This window comes from Fukomys damarensis, unplaced genomic scaffold (genome assembly GCF_012274545.1).
Source record: "Fukomys damarensis isolate Sample0158 unplaced genomic scaffold, DMR_v1.0_HiC HiC_scaffold_11, whole genome shotgun sequence".
In the NCBI taxonomy this organism is placed as follows: domain Eukaryota; kingdom Metazoa; phylum Chordata; class Mammalia; order Rodentia; family Bathyergidae; genus Fukomys; species Fukomys damarensis.
In genome coordinates this window covers 41,095,385-41,110,011 of record NW_022900923.1, presented here as the reverse complement: position 1 = coordinate 41,110,011, position 14,627 = coordinate 41,095,385, and the positions used below count along the sequence as shown (strand labels likewise).

General features: G+C 60.0%; 1 protein-coding gene across 1 annotated transcript in view; it reads right to left on the bottom strand.

The window, feature by feature from the left end:
• The window catches only part of LOC104876855 (receptor-type tyrosine-protein phosphatase V-like), an 18,650-nt gene that overhangs the window by 3,041 nt on the left and 982 nt on the right, over positions 1-14,627 (bottom strand). Inside the window, 29 exon segments of the mRNA XM_033762164.1 lie at positions 27-185; positions 315-431; positions 808-930; positions 1,514-1,648; positions 2,564-2,640; positions 2,729-2,819; positions 2,952-2,991; positions 2,993-3,043; positions 3,954-4,001; positions 4,096-4,222; positions 5,115-5,182; positions 5,625-5,811; positions 5,814-5,858; positions 6,073-6,213; positions 6,503-6,784; positions 7,080-7,346; positions 7,560-7,823; positions 8,510-8,662; positions 8,665-8,748; positions 8,751-8,780; positions 9,907-10,182; positions 10,334-10,579; positions 10,673-10,927; positions 11,712-11,942; positions 12,133-12,402; positions 12,590-12,862; positions 13,017-13,065; positions 13,363-13,430; positions 14,209-14,282. Of these exon segments, the coding sequence (XP_033618055.1) occupies positions 27-185; positions 315-431; positions 808-930; positions 1,514-1,648; positions 2,564-2,640; positions 2,729-2,819; positions 2,952-2,991; positions 2,993-3,043; positions 3,954-4,001; positions 4,096-4,222; positions 5,115-5,182; positions 5,625-5,811; positions 5,814-5,858; positions 6,073-6,213; positions 6,503-6,784; positions 7,080-7,346; positions 7,560-7,823; positions 8,510-8,662; positions 8,665-8,748; positions 8,751-8,780; positions 9,907-10,182; positions 10,334-10,579; positions 10,673-10,927; positions 11,712-11,942; positions 12,133-12,402; positions 12,590-12,862; positions 13,017-13,065; positions 13,363-13,419 (4,146 nt within the window). The 5' untranslated portion in view covers positions 13,420-13,430; positions 14,209-14,282.

Below are 14,627 nucleotides of genomic sequence, written 5' to 3'. Positions count from 1 at the left end.
CTCCCCCGGGGTGCCCAGGCCCTCACCGGGATCTGGATCATGAAGGGCCGGTGCAGCCGGAGCGCGTATGCTGCGTTGAACACATCCACCACCTGCTCCTCCTCCAGCTGCTGCAGCAGCCTCAAAAGGGCCACAAAGGTGCCTGTCCGGCCAACACCCGCGCTGCAGGGACAGCCCCTGCGGAGCTGAGTTGGGGAGCCGCCTGTGTCCCCACTGTGCCCCTACTCGAGGCCAGGCAGGGGTCCTCTGCAGCCCCTCTGCCACCCTCACCGGCAGTGCACCAGGATGGGCCCGGTGCCCTGGGTGGCCCTCACCTGCTCCCGTACGAGCTCCACAAAGGTGAGCAGGGAGCCAGGGCCCTCGGGGACACTGTGGTCGGGCCAGGTGGTGAACTGCAGCTGCCTCACCCTCCGCTGTTTGTGCTGGGCATCCTGAAGGAAGGGTGGGCAGGAGGGTAGGGCTGCGCTACTGCACTGTGACTTCCTACCCTCAACGTGCCCAGAAGCTGAGGGCAGGGGTGAGGCCCCCTTGGACGGAGTGTCCCCCACCAGAGTCCCTGTACCTGTCCAGCCTCCTGGGTCACCTCTGCCTGCAGGGGGCGCCCGGGAGGGGGTAACTCCTGTCCCTGGCCTCCCTGCCCCAGGGGTCACAGCCCTCTTGGGCAGCCCAGGGCTGTGGGGGGGGCAGCCCTTCACCTCTCTACCCAACCCCAGCTCCTCAGGGCTGGTGGAGCACAGTGACCTGCAGCAGGAAGGGGCCGTGAGGGCCCTGCGCCCGCCCCGCCCGCCCTGTCCCCTGGGCACACACGTGCTGCAGCCGGAATTCCTTCTCGGTCCACTCCTCCCCGGGCTCCTCAGCCAGGAGGTGGATGGTGATGCGGCCGAGGGTGACGGGGGTGGTGCAGGCCGGCCAGTAAGGCTCACACAGCACCTAGGACGAGGGCAGAGAGGGAGAGTGGCTGTGGGTCTGGCCCCGTCACTGCCACCCCTGCTGTGTCCATCCCAGCTCTGCTCGCCCATCTTTCGGTGCCTGCCACTCTGAAGAAATTCTGCTCCTTGTACCCCCCAGCTCTGAGGCCACCTCCTGCAGAAGTCCCCCCTCCCTGGACCCTCGTGTGGCCAGGGGAACTCTGCGTCAGTGACAGGCTCCTTTGTGACACTGGTGGCCCCCATCCAGGAGGTCTCTGCCTTTGCCTTGCTTCCCCAGCGGAAGGACAGACTTGGCAGCCTCTCTCGGTCTGTACAGAGCCAGAAACACAGGAGGTGCCCCAGCCTCACGGAGAGGAAGGTGGCCAAGTCCCTAAGTCAAGCCAGGAGCTTATGTACCCGGTCGCTCCCCCTGTTCCCCACCTCCGGTGACTCTGGGGGACCCCCCACTCACCCACCCCCAGGCCTGACCGGCCTCCTCACTCCTGTCTGCCCACATTCCCGCAGAAGATAGAAAAGGGGCCATCCCTACAAGGAGGACGTGGGGCCCCTGCCGGCCATGCCAGGAAACCACAGGGCGCGCTCACCCTCCCGTTCTCCATGCCCACGGTCAACATGACGATGGTGTGGACCTGCTGCTCCCACACCAGCCGCCAGAAGTATTCCAGTATCTTCTTGAGAGGACCCTGGGTGGCAATGTACTCTCGTGGGTGAGTGTAGCCCTAAGGAGCAGGGTGGAGGGCGGGAACACATTTAACAGGTGAGTCTTGGCCCCTTGGCCCCACTAAACATGCGGCAGGAGTCGTGACTCTGTGTGGCCCCCAGGAGCGAAGAGGTTGTGTACATGCCTACGCGTGCACAAACACATGAACACGCGCATACACCAAGTGCTCACAAGGGACAGGTGACTTCGGGGACACTAGCACCACCCACTACCCTACATGAAAGTAACAGGACACAGGCATAGAAACAGCCTTACCCCGTGCACCCTCGCCACCAAACCTAGTGACCTTCTAAAACCTAACCCTACCTCTCTTCCATGTTCAAAAACCTGCCATGGCTCCCCACTGCCCACCAAATAGAATCCAGAGCCCTCAGACTAACACCCAAGGTCCCTCTTCATCCAACCCCACTCTGACTTTCCATCCCCCAACCCTCAACACACCTATATACACTCCATTAGCACCGTACACCTGCTGCGCGCACGAACACACACACACACACACACATAGTCTGTAATTCCTGCCTGGCTATTTTCCATCTGGCTGGAATGATGTCCTGTTCTCTTTTATCTCTTATCAAAATGCAACTCGTCCTTCAAGAGATCAAGTGCCCCCTCCTCTGGGAAGTCATTCTTGCTTCCTCGGGTGGACCAAACTTGTCCTGTGAGCTCTGAGCACAGTGCTTGCTCCCCTACCCAGCACTTGTCACACACACCACGTGCTCTTTCCTTGCAAGGCATGGATGTGGCTGGCTTTGTCCTGTCCTGGGGCCCAGCACAGAGCCTAGCACACCGGCAGACCCTCAAACCGCCCACGGCTTCACGCATGGCTGCTACAGTGGGGCAGGACATCGTGTCCTGTGGGCCGGCACATGTCCCGCACAGGCTCCCCAGGCAGCCCCGCTGCGGCCCTTACTGGGATGAAGCTGGCATTGATGTAGTCGGAATGGGGCTTTCCCTCCAGCTGGGCCAGCCTGACCCTGGAGTGGTCATCTGCAGAGGGCAGAAGCCGTGTGTCCGGGGTCCTCCTCCAGGCCGAGCGCTGGCCCTCCGCCCAGGCCTGTCCCGCCCTTCCGCTCACAGGGCAGCACATGTGGGTAACGGTTTTTAGTGCTATTGGCAGGGTGCTTGGCCTCCAGTCCGGGCTGCTCCCTGCCCACCTCCTTCAGTTCCTGTAGTGATCGAGGCAGGCACTGGTTACAGAAATGCAGCAGTTGCGGGGTGGGCATGGTGACTGTGGGTCCAGCCCAGCCTAGAGGGCCTCTGGTCCTCCCTCCCGAACCTGTGGGCAGACCAGGCCTTACCTCAAACTCTTGAAAGCAAGCCTGGTGTGCGTGCGCACTCGGCCTCAAAGCTCTGCCGGAAGCTGTGCGTGGGGATGGGCCGGTGGGTCCACCTGGTGGGAGAGGGAGGCGACAGGTGCAGAGCCGGCTGCACAACCCGATCCCAGGGAGGGATCTGTGGCGAATGCAGGTCCCGAGTGTAGCCACCTGTTTTTCAGCGAGATCCTCCTGTGTCCAGCCTGGGCAGCGAACCAACATGGGAAGATGGAAGAGGAGGGCAGAGAGGGAGAGGAGGCAGGAGACAGCAGCTACACAGGCATACACGTGTAAGTGTGACCCCTCCCTACATGGCCGGTGTTCAGTTAAGGTCAAGTCAACAGGAAGCCAATATGGGAAAGGAGATTTAGCCTAGTATAATACATGCAGTTAGTCCAAGCCAGCAGGGTTGGCAGTAGGTGGCCGTAGTGGTTCTGTCTCGTGTCAACGTGATATCCAGAGCCATGGTATCCAGATATTTGATCAAACACTATTCTGGGGGCCAGGGATTTAGCTCAGTGGTACCACAGCCTACCTTGCAAGTGTAAGGGACCTGAGTTCAATCCCTAGTACAAAAAAAAAAACAAACTGACCTCTCCTGGGGAGGAAGGAATCCTGTCAGCAGAAACCTTCCAATGCTCCCCTGAGGTCAGCTGCCTACCCTATCAGAGTTTGGATCCCACAATCACACAGCCATTTTTTTCCCCCAGTACTAGGGCTTGAACCCAGAGCCTTGTGCATGCTAGGCGAGCTGTTTACCACTTATACCTCCAGTGCTCCGGAAATCCGTTTTACTGTGAGTTTGGAGGAGAAAGGAGAGTCTGCCTGTGCAGTGGGAGGTGAGGAGGCCAGCAAAGACTTGGAGCCCCTCTCTGGGCGCGGTCAGAGGAAGAGGCTGCCTGGGGAACCTTGGCAATGCCACTGTGACCCTGCACAGCGCGGCCATGCTGCTGCCACCCAGGAGGGAGCATACGAAGGAACACTCACCGCAGGCCAGGAGATGTCAGCTCGGGGGAGGAGCTGTCCTTCGGCCTGCTGAGGAGAGGCAGAGAGGCTTGTGGAAGGCAGCCCCAGGGCTCTTCACTGGCTCCCCTGGTCATAGGGCTCTCCCCAAGGCCCCTCTACTCACCTCTGTCCCTTCACCTGCTGCCAGCCCAGTAGGCCCGGCACGGCACAGACAGTGAGAGCGCAGCCCACCATGATGACCACCACGGCTGGCAGGGGCACCGCTGCAAGGGGGGCACTGGCCCTGGGCTCTGTGGAGGACCAGGAAGGGTGTAGCACGGCAGCCTTGTTCCCCTGGCCCTGCAGTCCGTGCCAGCCTCTCCTGGACTTGGGGCCTCCAGGTGGAGAGCACAGTGACAGCCCTCTGTGCCCCCAGAAGCCCTAGAGGCAGCATGAGGCCAGAAGTGGCCAAGTTGAGAACTAAGAACATACGGCGAGGATGCTAATGGCCCTCCCCTCCCTGACACCCTCAAAAGGATCAGGAAAAGGCCTAGCTTCCTGGACCTTCTAGAGCAATGTCTTCTTCCACATGGACAGGGTCTCGCTACGTAGATCAGGCTGGCCTTGAACTCACTATGTAGCACAGACTAGCCTCGAACTCAAACTGAACCTCCCGTCTCAGCCTCCTGAGTGCTGGGATTACAGGCATGGGCCACCATACCCCACTCAGTTTTGTTTGTTGGCTTTCTTTCATTTTGTGGCACTGAGGATAGAACCCAGGGTCTCACGCACGCCAGGTAAGCCCTCAACTGCTGAGTTACACCCCAGCTATCTTTTTACTTTTCCAGCATAGCTACTAGGAGGTTCCAGATTACACTAGGGGTTTACTTGGCATTGGCGAGTGGCCGTGTGTTCCTGACCGGTGCTGGTTCAGAAGCTCAGTGACCAGGAGCAGTGGGCTCAAAGGACAGTGCAGGAGGCCTGGGGCCGTGGACAGCAGCTCCTCAGGGCTCTGTCATTCCTGTCACCCAGGCCTCCTCATCAGCGACTCTGGGCCTCAGCTCCGCTAGGTGGCGCATGATGTCCCGGGAGCTGGGCTCAGCCCCTCACTGCAGCCTGTGTCTGAGCCTCAGAACCAGAACCCAGCCCCAGACTTCTCCCCACCTCCGTGCCACAGGAACCCCAGCCAGGTGCCTGCCCTACCTGAGAAGGCTGAGAAGGAGATGACGGTGTCGGGGGCGCTGGGCCTGGTAAAGGCGGCGACACTGAACCTGGGGCAGAGCAGCAGGATGTTCTGTCGGGAAAGGGCAGCCTATGAGGCTAAGCCCCTCCAGGGAAACAGGCCCCGCAGCCGTGCTCAGTGAGCACTAGCTCCCTCCGCTAAGTAGAGGCTGTGCGTCCATTCCCTGCCACTGGTGAGACCACCACCAGCTTCTCCACCACCTTCCTGCCCTGGTCCTCAGGAGAGCAGGAAGAAGCCTAGGAAGGAGGCACCTGGACCACCTTAACTCTGCCCTCATGTGCCCAAACAGAACACATCTCTGGGTCCTCTTTGAAAGAAGATCCATGTAACAGATGGGTGTTCCTTTTTTTGCCTTGCCTGCCAGGAAACCCAGTCAAAATATCTCTGTTGGCCCTTACGGAGTAGCACACGCCTTCCTTCTGTGACTCCATCCAGATCTGCTGTTGGAAGAATGAATGAACAAGCCCTACAGGACTCTTAGACTGGCTCCCTCCCTATCCTGGGAACCTGGTTTCAGCTGCCCGTTACATAGCTCCTGAGTGAGGCCACAGTCCTCTGTGCCCACAGGCACTGTCCAGGATCTTGGCACCATCCAGGGCCCTGGACAGAAGGGGTTGGGAAGCAGGATGGCCAGGTAGGAGTCATGTCCTCCAAGCAGTGGTCATACCACGTGTGGCTGATGGCCTCCCGGGAAGGCCGCACCCCTGGGAGAGGAATGGGAGAAGTGGAGCGAGGTGGGCCGTGGGCTTGAGACCCCAGGCTCCGCCGCACGGGAGCCACCGTGTTTCCTAGCATGCTCCCTGCACTCAATCCAACGCCACTCCTACCCCCAAAAGCGCCCTGAGCTCCAGAGTCCCTCTCACGAGCCCACACTGGCAACTCCCAGGCCTCCCAGCCCCTTCCGGGCCTGGGACTCACATGACATGTTGGTAGTGGCAATGACCCCGTAGCACTGGATCTGCCCGTCGTCCTTGCCAAACATGCCCCGTGATCACCACCCCCATCCCACCTCGGGCTCCGCCAGCTGGGGGGCTGCAGCCAACTCCGGGGGGTGCCAGGCTGGGGACAGACAAGAGGAAAGTGCAGGCCTGTCAAGTCTCCCAGGACAGGGACCATGCCTTCCTGTGCCCAGCACCTCTTATAGCACCTGGCAGCAGATGGCTACTGGACATAACCGAGTGAGGACGGGAAGATTCGCTGGCCAGAGCCCCAGGGTGTGAAGTGTGTGTAAGGTATCAAACTAGCACCACGAGGGCCAGAGGAAAAGCAGGGAGAGCCCTGGAGCCAGGACCAGCGAGTGAGGGGCCCTGGGGAGCAGAGGGGGCCTGAGGTGCGGGAAAGTGCCTACCCTCCGCAGAAGTAGTGTACAGCAGGGTGACTGTCCGGCTCCACAGACCATTCCTGCCCAGCACCGTGAGGCTGAGGTGGTAGGACGTGGCAGGCGCCAGCCTGGACAATGTGAGAGCATCCTCGGAGGTGTTGGCCTGGAACATGAGGTGAGCATCCCCTCCTGCTGCCAGCTGCTCCACCACCACCAGGCAGGCGGCCACGTCCCCTGCAGGCTTTGTCCAATCCAAGGCTAAGTGGGTGGCATCGGGCTGGCACCGCACATCCTCCACGGGGCCAGGCTCTGTGGCACGAAAGGCACTGCTATGTGGGGCGTCAGCACACCCCAAGAGGATGGCATCGGGTTGGGGCGCTAAGGTACAAAGGGACTGGGCATCTGTGCTCAGGGAAAGGCATCAGCCACAGGGGACAAACAACTCTTTTGGGCATTGCTGCTCATCTGGAGGAGTCTAGAGGGTGTCACTCAGGGAAGGGGTGGGCACAACATCCGCCTGGAACGAGCAGGCAGCTCAGAACAGAATGGCAGTGCTGCCAGCCTGGACAGGGCCCTCCACGCTCCCCCAGAGACCACAGCGCACCGACAGGCAGCACCACGGGGTGGGTAGAAGCCTGGAGCGGCCCTGCCCAGCACAGCACCAGCAGAGAGAGACTGCAGCCCGGCGGGAGACCCCTCAGCATGAGGCGGGCTTGGCCCAGCTCCAGGGCCTGCTCCCATGACAGCTGCTCAGACTCCAAGAGCCGGGCATGGCACACACCCTGCCCGAAGGGGCCACTGGCCCAGGCCAGGCTGACCACAGCATTGTCCGCCTGCATGGACACCAATACCTCGTAGGGCATGCAGGGGGCTGTAGAGGGAAGTGCAAGAGGTCACCGGGCCACCGGCCTTGGTCCTGAGAGCCCTGGGCATGGTGCCAGGGGCTCACTGACCCACAAAGGACCCTCAGAGTGGAGGCGGGGTGGTAGGGGGTAAGATGCCACCGAAGGAGGCACCCAGGGGTCTCCAAGCAGCCCTTCCCACCTCTCCCCAACTCACTGCCTTCTTCCCAGGCCCCACTCACTGGTCCAGCCAGAAACATTGGCTGCTCGGGTGCGAAGGGGCCCAGCCCACACGCCAACCTCCACCTCATACTCAGTGCCTGGAGTCAGCATGGAAAAGCTTGTGCTGTTCACCTCTGCTCCCACGGTGCCCATGGCCACCTGGGCACCTGCCTGGTACAGGGTCACTTGGTAGCTGTCCCGGGCCCCAGAAGCATGAGTCCAGGATGCCCGGATCTGGGTGGGGCCTTCATTGGTCACATTCACCAGAGGAGGGGCGAGTGGGGCTGCAGGGAAGGCAAGGTATGGGGCATGGACAAGAGGAGAGGAAAGACTCTAAAGGAAACATGGAAACACCTGCCTCTTCTGGGCCTCCCACGGTCTCCTACTGCTGCCTCCACGCTGGGCCAAGTCAGGAAACACCCAGGATGGAGCCAGGGTTCAGGGCAGCCCATGACCCAGCCCGAAGCCAGGTCCATCAGCTGTCCCAGGGAGCAGGGCCCATGCTCCAATAGGGGTGAGTGGAGGAATTAGTCACATGCTATCCCCGTGCCACCACCCCTCCCGCAGTCAGAGCCGCGCTGGGCAGCAGGAAGTTTGAGCCATGGGCCTCTTCCCAGTCCCTGTGGCCAAGGAGCTTCTAAAGCAGCTCAGGTGGACAGACAGACAGGTGTCCGGGGCCCAGGCGGTGCCCTGCTGTCCTCAGAGTCTGAGCCCAGGACTCAGCCCCACCAGCCCAGCCCGGTCCCCTCTTCAATGCTCCTCTTTCTAGATGGGGACACTGAGGCTCAGGAGGACAAGCCTTGCTCTCCCCAGCTAGAATCCAGCTCTCCTGGCTCCATGGTGAGATGTTTTCCAGCTCTGTCCAGTGCTAAAGGACAGCAGTGGTGGCCCTGATGGGAGAGGGAAGGCCCAGGGTGGGGTGGAGGGTCCAAAGGACAAGGGCAGGGAGGCCCCTGTGGAGGACACTCACGTGTCCAGCCTGCGGCGTTGGCGCTGCTGTTCTCCTCCAGTCCCTGCAGGGCAGCCAGCCACACCAGGAACTTGGAGCCCCTGGGCAGCTGGGCCCAGGAGAAGTTCTGGGACTCTGGGCCCAAGGTCTCCTCACTGTCCAGAGCCAGGGGTTCAGGCTATAGAGCCTCAGCCGGAAACCATCCCTGCCACCTGGTGGGAGACTCCAGGAAGCCCTCAGCACAGGAGGCTTGACAGCAAGCCCAGGCTCAAATTGGCGGGTGGGGCAGGGGCTTGGAGGACAGGAGAAACACATTTAGAATGACTCCGGTTCCTCCCTCTTCTTTCCCAGACAAGGTCCAAAGCCTCCCACCCTAAAATTCCAGCTTCCATGGGGCTCAACACCCACTTTCCTGGGCTTTTCAGAGAAACTTCTTGCAGAGAAGCCTGCCCTGCCCGTACGCTGTCCCCATGGTACGGCGAGGGCATAGTCTGGTTTGCTGCACTTTTGTGAGCTCTGCTCCTGCTCTCTCACACCCCGCCCGGTCCCGCTCTCCAGCTCATCTGCTGCAACAGGTGTCAGTCTGTCCATCTGCCTCTGGGCTGTGGGCTCTGCTGCCTGCTAAAGCCCCCGCTCCTTGCTAAAGCCTTCTCCCAGCCCTCAGCTCACTCCCCTCCTCTGGGAAACCGGTTGTGACTCTAAGCAGGTGTCCCTTTTGTCCACAACATCAGACTGAACCACATACAACGCCTGACATTCAGCCATTTTAACCAACCCGAATGCAGTTTCATATGATTCAAGCTAATACATCATGCATGTTCCTACCAATACTAGACTTAGTGTGACACGTATGTAAGTCACATACATGACAGCTATAAACCACCTGTCAATCTTCCTGTCGGTCTTGTTCATAATTTTTGCCTAATACCTATGAGAGGAATTAATTAAATTTTTGCTGGAAGGAAAAGAAAACGGAAGGAAGGAGGAAAGAAAGGAAGAGAGGGAGGCATCATGCATGTTCCTACCAATACTAGACTTAGTGTGACACGTATGTAAGTCACATACATGACAGCTATAAACCACCTGTCAATCTTCCTGTCGGTCTTGTTCATAATTTTTGCCTAATACCTATGAGAGGAATTAATTAAATTTTTGCTGGAAGGAAAAGAAAACGGAAGGAAGGAGGAAAGAAAGGAAGAGAGGGAGGGGGAAAAGGGAGGGGGGACACAGGGACAAGTGGGTGAGTGCATGGCTAGCCAACCGCTTGGTAGGAGGTAGAAAATGTTCGCAAGGCATTCATAAAATGCCCCACCTTGGCCTCGTGGCCCTCAGAGTCCGGAGTATGGCGCACAGAGGGCAGAGAGTAGAGAAAACTGGTCCCCACCCAGTGCCCTGGGCTGGCTGGGCCAGGAACTCACAGGTACAGGCGCGGGTTCCCTGGATGCTGGAGCTGAGGTTCCCTGCCCAGGCCCACACAGACACACGGTAGCAGGAGCCAGGCACCAAGTCCCTCAGAGCCACGCTGGAATTGTCTGGGCCCAAGTCAACACGGCTGCCCAGGCCCTTCTGGCTGCCTTCCTGGTGCCAGGTGACTATGCAGCCTTTCTGTTGCCCTGGTGCTGGGGCCCAGCCAATGGTCAGACCAGACAGGCTGGCCCTGCTGGTGACCTCCAGGGACTGTGGCGCCAGAGGACCTGAAGAGAGGGCAGTTTAGTGAGGGGTCATATCGCGTCAGTGGCCCTGCAGTGCCCTCTGCATGCTGCTCACGGCCTCTCCCATGATGACTGCCGCCCCAAGCCAAGGCCTTCCAGCCTGAGTCCAGGGGACACAGTGGCTGGTACTCACGTGTGTGGCCTGTGATGCTCTGGGTGACGATGCCCAGAGATGAAGCAATGTCCACCCGGTAGCGGGCCCCGGGCACCAGCCCAAAGAAGGTGATGTGATTGGTACCAGAGGGCATGGAGATGTTTCCCAGGAGGCCTGAGTCACCATCGGCATAGAGCAGTGCCCACCTCCCAGGCTCCCTGGTGGCCTCCAGTCCGTCCAGCTCCAGCTTGGCACCAGGGCTCTACCTAGGTTGGGCCGCAGAATCTGGCGGGGAAAGCAGCCCCAGAGAATGAGAACTCACCTGCCTCCTAAGGCCGGTGGCCCTGAGCCCACTGGATCTGTCCAGCCCAGACTCACCATCCAGCCAGGCACTGGCCTGAGTGCAGGCATCATAGGGCCCGGCCAGAACCTCCAGCTCCAGACCATAGTGTCCAGAGGGCAGGGGCCCTGGGAATGTGGCATCACAGGCCTCAGGGCCCAGAGCGGCATTCTTCTCTATAGGCCCACTTAACTTCAGCACGTAGCCCTCTCGGGCTCCTGGCCCTGCCTTCCAGCTTGCCCAGAGTCTGGGAGGCACGGGAGTCAGCACCAGGTCCAGTGGGGCAGAGGGATCTGTGGAAAGGGGGCAAATGCTCCTGAAAGGCCTCAGCACCAGGTGAGACACAGGGACCAAGAGGAGGAGCAGAGCTATCGCTCTTTGCCACAGCTGCTTGCTACAGGTTGGGTCTCATCCAGACGTTAGTCTGGAAAGTTGTCCTATAAATAGTTTTCATAAATTTAGCAGGGACAAGGGGAAAAAATATCATGTAAAGGTACAAGATCCATTAATAAATCAATGTACCAATAAACTCAATTTAAATAAATAAATAAACGTATTTGCCACACCCCAGATGAACACCAGCATCTGGCAGCTGCCATGTGGCCATGGACAGCAATGGTGGAACACGGGCATATCTGTGTCTGCCAGCGAGGTTCTGAGGATCACACACACAGTACGAGACTCGTCCAGAGACCCAGAGCCAGCAGGTGGCGGAAGAGAAACTGAGAGCCCAGGCACTTGGCTTCTCCACTCTTTAACTATCCTACAGCGCAACCTCAGCTTCTTTCTCTGTGCACCTCAGTTCCCTCTGCTGTAACACGGGCTAACAGAGCCACACAGGGTTTGCTTGAGAAGTAAATGAAACCATACACAGAAAGTGCCAAGCACAGAGCCCACCCCAGAGAGAGGCTCAACTGCTGGAAACCATTCCTTCTGTCATCTTCTCAGGCGGCACCAGGCAGCTGCAGGGCACGCTCTCCCAGCCTCCGGAAGAGCGCCCCCCACAGCTGAATCTGAGCTTCTTGCCGGAGCAGAAGAACTGAGCAATCTCTGCTGTGTCCCCTTCCCCCCACTTACAGGTCCACTCCGTGGCACTGGGCCCCGTGGCCTCGTAGCGGGTCCCTCGGGACAGGTTGAGGAAGGTATGATTCAATACTCCTCGTTTGATGACTGCAGTCAGGTTAGAGCCACCCAGCAGGTCTGTGAGGACCAGGTGGAGCCAGGTGGCCTCCTCAGAGCTGTTCCAGGAGGCTTACAGGGCATTGGTGCCCAGAGCATGCAGCACCAGGTGATCTGGAGGCACAGGATCTGCAGAGAGGGTGCCAGAGCAAAGCAAAACTTGGGGAGGGCCCTGGAGCCAGGTGCTGGTGTGGATCCTAGGGATCCCCCCAAGAGCACAGCCATGCAGGGACCCAGATGCCTACAAGGCTGAGTGCACAATCTCTGCTATCGCTCCCAGACTGGCTGCCACCGGGGCCCTGCCAGGTACCCAGCTTACCTGTACACTGGTGGATGCTGGTCTTCGCCTGGAGACCACCAGACCAGGTAGTAACCTCTAAAACATAAATGGCACCTGGCAAGAGGTTGCCTAAATTATAGGACAGGATGTCTGGGGACACAGAGATGTTATGTGCCTGCGTTTGGGATCCTCGGTGGTAGAGGAGCAGCTGGTAGCTGTCCTTCTCCCCAGGGGCATCACCCCATGAGGCCTCCAGGCTGGCTGCGCTCCCGGAGCTGTGGAGCTGCAATCCGTGGACAGCAGATGGGGCTGCACCGAGGGAGAGAGAAGAACTAAGGTCAGTGTGGCGGGACCTCCCCCTCCGTGGTGATTCCTAATGGGCTCTCATACCAGACCTGCTTCTCTGAGAAGTTGTCCCCTGCAGCTACCCTGACCCCTGCCACCTCCTGCCTTGACCCCAGGCCTAGATCCTCTCCCTCACTCTCAGGCCTCGTACCCATGCGGGCAGTGAGGGTAACGGTGACATTCTGCCCACAGGATTGCAGGGAAGTCACTTGCAGCTGGCAGAGACTCCCTGGCACCAGGTTCTGGAACTCGAAGCTGGAATCACTCGTGTGGGCCTGGAGCTGCTGCCCGACTGGGGAGCCAAGTGAGCTCAGATGCGTGAGGCGGAGAGCATGGCCAAGCTCACCTGATTGTGCCTCTGCCCAGCTCAGGAGGAGGATGGCAGGCCTGCCCTGGCTGCTGACGTTCACGCTTAGGGATGGACCTACAGGAAAGGGGTACATTTAGTCTCCAGAATCTTCTGCCCTAAAGAACCATGGAAGGCCAAAAGGGGGTGCCAGAGCAGAAGCAGGGCCTGGCATGAGAAATTAGCCCTGTACACCCCCCCTCCTTACCCCAGAGGCCCCCCAGACACCTACCTCCACCTTCCCCGTCTGGGCACCTTTCCAGGGAGAGGCGTGCACCTTCCTGCAGGAAGGAGGAGAGGGGAGGAGGTGGGCAGAGCCCTCTGGCAGCCAGGCCTTTGGGACAGGCAGCAGAGGACAGACAGGAGGATCAAGAGACAGCTTCCCCAGAGCAGTTAAAGGGGAGTCTCCCAGAGTCAAGCCCAAGCTGTGAAAGGCAGCTGCTGGGCTGGAGCCTCTGCTCTCACTGTCCTGGGCAGGAAGGGAGCAGCCGCTGGGCACTGCAGAGAGGTGGGAGGGCTGGAGATGCCCTGGAGAGCAGGAGCCCAGCCCCAGGCACTGCCCCCCTTGCCCACCTTACCTCGGCCAAAAAACCCTGGAGCCAGAGGACAGCAGCAAACAGGATCAGGGGCCTCATCCCGGTGATGCCTGCGGAGGAGAAACTGGGAGGCAGCGGAGGAGGAGGCGGCCCCCCAGCCTGCCCCTTGCCCTGCTGGTTGGTGGGTAGGCAGATGGGCAAGGCTGGGAAGGGCAGTGTTTCAAGCAGATGCAGGCAGCAAAAGCTAGGGGTTGCTTCTGAAGCCCAGCCCCTGAGCGGGGCCCGCCTAGGCTTGGCACAGCTGAGTGAGGGGAGAGGCGGAGACTGGCGGTGGGCCCAGAAGGTAGAAGGGACTGCAACTCCCAGACTGCGGGCGGAGCCCACCTCCTTCAGTCCTCTCCCACCTCCACCCCACTTCAGCCGCTGGCCTTCAGGAAGGAGAACAGAGGAGCAACAGCCTTGCAAATGGACACATGGAAGGGAGCTGGCTAACTCCCCTCCCTGGCCCCGGAAGAGGGGCTCAGTGGTAGACAGATGTCCAAGTTCCACAGGGGCGGGGAGGGGTCTGCCATGCTGTATGGCTGTGTCCTGAGCTTGGTGTGGACGGCGCATTCCCTCTGAGCATCCGCAGGGCAGCGTGCTCTCATGGACACAGGCATGAAAGAACTGGGACCTGGGACTTCGGACCACAGAGCACAAATGGCAAAGCAGCCCTCTCTTATCGGAACCCTCCAGGTGGCAGAGCTCCAGGGTGTCTGCTTGGCCCCCACACTCCCTCCAAGTGATCCTTGCCCATCCTGCCCCCCCACCAGGCTCCAGGGGTCCATCTGCACCTCAGATATGTGGAACTCAGACTAGGCCTTACCCCACCTGGAGCCAGCTGCTCACCTGGCGCTGCACACTCAGGTGCTCCCACGCCACGTCAGCCGGTGGGAGGCAGGGGAAACGCTCCACTCTGGGCCCTGGGAAGGAAGCCCAGGACTCAGCAGCTCAGGAAGGGAGTGTGCACAGGAAACAGACAGGTGCAGAGACTGAACAGCAGGCCCAGACTCCCCCAGACCCACCCGGCAGGGCGGGCAGCTGCGTCAGAGCCAGCCCAGCCTGGAGCCCACTCAGGCCAGTGCCAGGGGCCGCCGCCCTCCCCCACCAGCCAGCCCCAAACCTCAGAGCCGCCCACCCGGCCCTGGATGGGGGCCTGGAAACTCAGCACTGCAGACTCATCAGATTTTCCGGGCTGCGCGCACACGTGTGTGTGTGTGTGTGTGTGTGTGTGTGTGTGTGTGTGTGTACAGGCACGCGTGTGCTCT